General features: G+C 32.7%; 1 protein-coding gene across 1 annotated transcript in view; it reads left to right on the top strand.

The window, feature by feature from the left end:
• The window catches only part of AKAP9 (A-kinase anchoring protein 9), a 151,628-nt gene that overhangs the window by 80,287 nt on the left and 64,104 nt on the right, over window positions 1–7,237 (top strand). Inside the window, exons 18-21 of the mRNA XM_007461897.1 lie at window positions 1,507–1,731; window positions 2,820–2,960; window positions 3,458–3,561; window positions 6,053–6,264. Of these exons, the coding sequence (XP_007461959.1) occupies window positions 1,507–1,731; window positions 2,820–2,960; window positions 3,458–3,561; window positions 6,053–6,264 (682 nt within the window). The remainder of the gene's footprint in view (window positions 1–1,506; window positions 1,732–2,819; window positions 2,961–3,457; window positions 3,562–6,052; window positions 6,265–7,237) is intronic.

The following is a 7,237-nucleotide window of genomic DNA, read 5'->3' as shown; positions in this document are numbered from 1 at the left end:
CCGCAACGGGAGAGGCCACAACAGTGAGAGGCCCGCGTACCGCAAAAAAAAAAAAAGTGTGACTTTCCTCACTATAAAAATATTAACAGTAATACTGCTTAATGGAGAAGATAAGTATTCAATTCAGTCTCAAATTGGGATTTTTTAAAGGGTAAGAATAAATGACTTAGTATTATTATTAAATAAAACTAGTCAGATTCATAGTATTCCTATTTGTCCTGTACACATTGTTCATGATAAAACCTCATTGTAAGCTATACCTACATTAATTTTGTTTCATTCAATTCAAGATCAGTTATACTACAATTTGGCAATATGTATGATTAAAAGATTTGCTTAATTTAATAGTATAATATCACAAGGAAAAAGCTACCCATTTGAGAAGAAAATTTAAAGCATTCTACTCTATTTATACTAATACTCTTTTTCTTTACTTATTCATTAATGGAGGATCTGTCCTATGTCTATACCTTAACTGTTTGGGCCTTTAACAGAATGTAGTAAATTCTGCTTTTAAAATTATCTTAATTCAATTTTTTTCTTTTTTTTTTTTTTTTTTTTGTGGTATATGGGCTTCTCACTGTTGTGGTCTCTCCTGCTGCAGAGCACAGGCTTCGGTCGCTCAGGCTCAGTGGCCATGGCTCACGGGCCCAGCCATTCCGTGGCATGTGGGATCTTCCTGGACCGGGGCACAAACCCGTGTCCCCCGCATCGGCAGGCGGACTCTCAACCACTGTGCCACCAGGGAAGCCCCAAATTTTTTATTCATGTTCATGATAGGTTACATCTTTTTAGAGGCATATTCAATTAAAATTGTCAACTCTTTATGAAGTGCAAAGTTGTGAGGTAACCATGTAAACCTCTTTAATTTGCAAGCAACTGTTCAAGGCAGAATGACTTGTTTAAGTAGTAGCTCTTCAGGAATTGAGGTACTTGTTGAAACCCATTAAGGAGTGGACTTCTTATGAGAATGAGAAAGTGGAATATAAGGCTTTTATTTCCAAATAAAAATTATTGAAGTGTTTCTTATCAAGCATTTCTCTGTAGTACTCCGATGACCACTGCATAATATAAAGAGATAAAATTTCTCTTTTTATAAATTTAATTTTAAAATATAACTATTCCATTTATATTATTTCCTTATAAAATGTCAAGAGAAATAATGGAGTTATTCATTAAGAGTATAAGGAATCTTGAATGTCTTCCTTAATTCTTCTCCTACCTTAGATTACGTCTGAAATAACTGATAGTTACTTTGCTTTTGGAGAACAACATGTATAATGATAATAAACTAAAACTTCACATTGATTTGAAATTATAATCAAGACAAATTTTTAAAATTATTTTTTAGTTTTAATAATGGGAATTTTAAAATGAGGTGCTTTGTGGGGTTAGTATTAGAATTACTTTCATTTGTATTTAAAATATCAGTGCTGACAGATTTCCACAAAATGTTTTATGGTTGAAATTTTAATTAATTAATTAATTAATTTTTTACTGTTACAGCTCCATGATGAGATTTTGGTATCACGTATGGATGCTTCTAGACAGCTAATGTTAAATGAAGAACAGTTAGAAGATATGAGGCAGGAACTTGTACGACAATACCAAGAACATCAACAGGCAACGGAACTTTTAAGGCAGGCACACATGCGGCAGATGGAGAGACAGCGAGAAGACCAGGAACAGCTGCAAGAAGAGATCAAGAGGCTGAATAAACAATTAGCCCAGGTATGGGACCCAGAGTCCCTTTCCTCCCCAATTAAAATAGCATTGTTCTTTATATACCTTTTTTTTTTTTAAGTCAGAATTATTGCCGTGATATGAATAAATACAAATATTTAACATCAGGAACAGACTCCACCAGCACAACAGCCTAAGATCTTGTTAGGGACACCTAACTCAACCTTGGAGTGCACTATCTCTCTACTGTTTGACATATCTGCCTTTTTAGGCATTGAAAAAATGGTTACATGGCTGTTTGTTTTTAAACATTCCATTGACCATACATGGCAAAAGTACTTTGACAGTTTTGGAAATTCTTTGTGCTGAGGTGCAGTTGATACTCAGTTTTCCCATGTTTATTTATAGTTTTGTGAGTCCACCAATTAGCATCTCCAAGGTTTACCTTTATCTATCTTTATTCTATCTTTTTAATCATGAATGGAAATCTGAAGTAGTATGTTTCTGGAACTTTCTCCAGGGAAACATCTCTTCTTGATTTGAGAAATGCAAATTTACATGATGTTCTTACCACTTTCTTGACTAAATTTACATATTCCTTGGTATTTGGGAGCTGGATTCTTTTCAATTGCTGTATATAATATACTCACAAAATCATCGTAGAAAAGCAAATATTTATGTAAAAGTTCTTATAAAAACAAATTTATTCAATTTATTTTGAAAAGTTAAGCTACAACAAGAGATAACAAATAGAGAACTCTTGAAATATAGTTTCAGATATAGAATAATAGGAAAATTGGGAGTTGAACATAAGATATATCATTTGGAAAAATTATGCTTTTCTTCATTGCATTTTGTGAATTTAAACTTCTGAATTTTCAATGCAAAACTTGCATATAAAAATAATATTAATTGAGCTGCAAAAATTGCTCAATATTTAGGCCTAATTAACTTTTTTTTAAGTTTCAAATTTTGCATTGAACTTTATATATGCTTTTAACCCCTAATCATGGAAGATGAAGCAGAGTAGAACCAGGGCCTGTTGGTTCCAGGGGGTTAAAAGAAGTCTGCTTAATATTCCTGCTTTTTCCTTCTATCACAAACAATATTCTCTCATGACCTTTTTTCTTATTTAGAGATCCTCAATAGATAATGAAAACCTGGTTTCAGAGAGAGAGAGGGTGCTTTTAGAGGAGCTGGAAGCACTAAAGCAGCTGTCTCTAGCTGGAAGAGAGAAGCTGTGTTGTGAGCTGCGCAACAGCAGTACGCAAACACAGGTAGTATGGACTTTGACCCACCTAGGAGCAGTGGATCCACAATGCAGTAGGATCTGTGTGTCTTTGTTGTTTGTGTGAAATGTATTTTTTATAGGTATGAGCTTAACATATTTGTGATTGTTTACATTTAAGGTAGGTGGGGTCAAGATGCCTTACATTCCATTTAAGGTAATTTGAATCTGACAGTGGTTTAGCAACAGCTGTTGTTTCACCAAGGAGCAGAGTAACCTAACAAACTTTATTGTTGCATTATAGCATGCCTTAGCTTGAACCCATTAAAATTTTTTTCATCTGTGCACCAGACTGTTTTTATCTTTTTTGATAATGCTAATCTCTTGATGAAATATAGTTAAATACTATTTCAAACAGTATCTGTTTTGCACGCAGAGGTTTCTTCTGTTTCATGTCATAACAGTATAGAAGAATGACATGCTATTTCCAAGATGACAGGTTTTCTTTCTGTTTTGTCCTCTCTATCTTTTTACAAACTTAAACAGAATGCAAATGAAAACCAAGGAGAAATTGAGGAGCAGACCTTTAAAGAAAAGGAATTGGACAGAAAACCTGAAGAGGTGCCTCCTGAAATTCTGTCCACTGAAAGGTATACAGAATGCATATTTTTTCAATGTAAAGTGAGTTAAAATAGTTGTCTCAATATTATAAACTTTATTTGTCCTTATTTTTATTTTGTACATTTATTTGTACATTGTACTCTATGTAAAAAGTCAGTTTTTGATGATTAAATAGACAAATTAAAAAAATCTTTTGTATATAAAGTAATTTTATTGGATATTAATCATATACTTCACTCAATGAATGATAAAGCATTCTTTGGTTATTGAACCTTTCTTGATAAATTTTATTCTGCTCATATGCCATTTTTTATCCTAAAAAACAAAGTTGTGCTTATGAGTTTATTCCTTCACTCTTTGGACATGCATTCAGTATAAGCCACCCCCTGGTTTGTTCATGACGAGAAAAAAAATGATTTTAGTGATAGTCTGCATTTAACTTCTTTCATGCATTTACTTTATAACAGATGAGACCTTTTAATCCACATCCCACATTTTTAGAGGAATAAATTAATGATCCGATGTTAACAAAACTTTCCCTTACTTTGATTTTATAGAGATTAATATGAAAATGAGAATAGTTACCCCACATTAATATTAGGAGTTTAAGCACAGTATTTTAAAATTTGTTTTGGTCAAATGAAAATAATTTCTCTAATTTTAAATTAAAACTTATATCTACTAACTTAATTTCCTCCTTTTCCAATCTGTGACTGTCAACCCTCTGTGTCCTCCTAACCTCCTTCCTCAGCTTGCATGGAGGAATTTGGCCCCTAAGATTTTGGCTTCCCCATTGGATCATCAGTATGGAACACAGTCAGTATGGAACTCAAACAAGAAAGACAGTGTATGAAAATTAGAGTTACCGTGGCAATATAAAATAAACAAAATGTTTATTTTATATTATTTATCTCTAGTATATTTTAAAAATTATACAGTGTTTAATTTTTAGGAATTTATGTAGTGAGTGTTGATAAATGAGTATTCCTATTTATTTCTTTTTACCATCATATTAATTTTAATCACTTCTCTTATGTAGAAATATTTTCAAATTATCCTAGTCTGGGGGTGTTTGGGGCTTGAACGAAACCTCAGAAAAAGTTATAGAAATAAAACCCTTTACTTACTTCCTACTAATAACTAAATTATTTAGAGTTTTATTTTTAATCTCCTTGCTTATGTAACCAGAGAACTTGATCTAGGTGTAAAAATAGAACTGTCTTTTTCACTTGACAAATACTGAAGGAAGACGGCTCCATTTATTACTTTGTCTTAAAATAGTTATTTCACCGTGCCTGTGAAAACAGATATCCTTTAACCAGCTTGTCAGTGATCTCGCATAGTGTGAAGTTGAGAGAGAAACTGTCTTAAGTCAGAGGACCTTTAACATGAAAGTTTCTTATTTTGTCTCCATGTATTAAATATATAGTTTGCCACTGTAGTACCTTTGTTGAATTAAGCTGTTAGGACAAGAGAGTTGTTTAGTTATTCAAAAGGTTAATCAGTTAACCTTCTGAGTCACCGTTTATGGAAGTATATTTCTTGACACATGAAGATGTTTGTGTTAAGGAAAAATGAAAGCTTATGAAAACACTTTGTCCAGGATAATCCCATTTTTGTTTTTAAAATGTCTGTATTTCTGAGAGAGGAAGAGGAGGGAAAATGTCTGGAAGGCTAGGCATTAAAATGTTAACCGTGATTATCTGTGAGTACTAAGATATTTTGGTGGGTGGTTAGGAGCATTTTTAAAATTTTTTAAAATAAGAATGTATTACCTGTAAAAAACGAGAGATGCACTATTAATTCCATTTGGTTGAAAATAGGTTCCTTCTCCTGGCTGAAATGAGTGTGGTATATGTAACTTGAGAAGTTTCTGTCTCTGGAGCAGATATAATAATCAACTGCGCGGGGTATATTACCTCTGGTGTTAGCAGATAATGAAATTGTACTATAGACCTTTTTAAAAACAGGTCTCTGCCTGTTTCTGTAATTTAACCATGTAGATCATCACCATTAAGTTACAGAAATACAAGCATATTTTTTTCTGGTGGAATTTTTGCATTTATTTTAAAATATATTATTTAACATAAAAGAAGATTAAATGTAAAATATATAAGAGTAACCATCAGTGGTATTACCAGCTCAATAACTTGCATGTGCTTAGGTACTGCCACACTTTTTAAAACTGAAATTTTGCATCTCCCTAAAATTTTCTTCTAATTTGCAAACTCTAGGCTTACAATTTTAGTTATTTGATTTCTTTCAGGGCAGTAAAATGCTGCACATTTTCAAAAAATATTATAGTTCACTGATGAAATTTTTCAGAAGAAAACAGAATTTATAATTATAAAATAAATACAAAAAGCACTTCATTGTAAGTGCTATTGCATATTATTGTAATAGGATCATATGAAGTTTTATTTTTTAAGTCAAATATTTTGTAGTGTATTTTTTTGTGGAGCATAAGTGTTTGCTTTAAAAAGATTAAATATTTTAATAAATGTTTCCTTATCTATACAGGTATACACTTCAGAAAGCTAATAGCAGACTTCTGAAGATCCTCTTAGAAGTTGTAAAGACAACAGCAGCTGTTGAAGAAACAATTGGTCGCCATGTCCTTGGTATTCTAGATAGATCTAGTAAAGGCCAGTCATTGACCAGCCTGATTTGGAGGTCAGAAGCAGAGACACCAATAAAGTCGTGTGTCCATGAGGAGCACACAGGAGGTAAAAGTTTTATATGCTGTTGAAACTCTTGTCATTATCTTCAGTAAATCTTGCTGAGTTCAGGGCACTTTACTAGTGTTGAAAATACAGAAAAGAGAATATTAAAGTATTTTCCAATAAAAAGACCTCCAAACACAAATACACTAGAGCCACTCTTCTTAAGACACCGTTATTGTTTAGCATTTGCAAATGGGTGTCTTAGAGTTGTCATTACATATACTCAGGGTTATTACTCTGCTACATAAACCAAAGGCTGTTTAATTTCCCCACCAATAAAAGAAAAATTCCATATCACCACTCAGGTCTCTTACCAATATCTGTGAGGTATAAGCAACATTCTGAAACCACTCTCTAAAGGGAAGAGTTTTTGTCAGATGGAGAAAGATAGGATCTGGACGCTTGGACCAGAAGATCAAGGCCTTCCTTCACTACCATTCCATACCCAAGAACTTCTCCCCAGTTGGAAGCCAGTCATCTAAAAATAAAAATGCCAGTTTATGCAATTTTTGAGAACATTCTGTTTGTTAAGTTTCATGTGGAGCAAGGAGAAGAAATTATCCCACTTAGAGATAGTTTACTTAATTACAGGTTGGCCAGTAATATGTTTCTAAGTGCAGAGAAAAGCTTGATTTGGAATTTTAAGTAAAATTGATTTTAAAAACTTAGTTGAATTCAAAGATAATTTTAAAAACTGCTTTTAGTAAAGTAAGAGCCGAAATAATACTGTAACTTTAAACTTTTAAACTCACTCTTTTCAAACTTTGTAGAAGTATTTTTTTTTAATTAACTTCACTCTTGGTTAAGTTCTCAGTCGAGGGCTATGTGTTTTCTGCATATGAATCTTGATGTATAGAAAAGAATTAAGTAATATTTTCTTGATCTCATTGTAAAAGTATTTATCAAATTATGTTTTTTTAAAAACAATTGGGCTTCCCTGGTGGCGCAGTGCTTGAGGGTCCGCCTGCCGATGCAGGAGACG

This window comes from Lipotes vexillifer, unplaced genomic scaffold, assembly GCF_000442215.2.
Source record: "Lipotes vexillifer unplaced genomic scaffold, Lipotes_vexillifer_v1.1 scaffold663, whole genome shotgun sequence".
NCBI classification, from domain to species: domain Eukaryota; kingdom Metazoa; phylum Chordata; class Mammalia; order Artiodactyla; family Lipotidae; genus Lipotes; species Lipotes vexillifer.
Note: the sequence above shows the minus strand (reverse complement) of the source record. Positions and strands in the feature narration are given on the sequence as shown.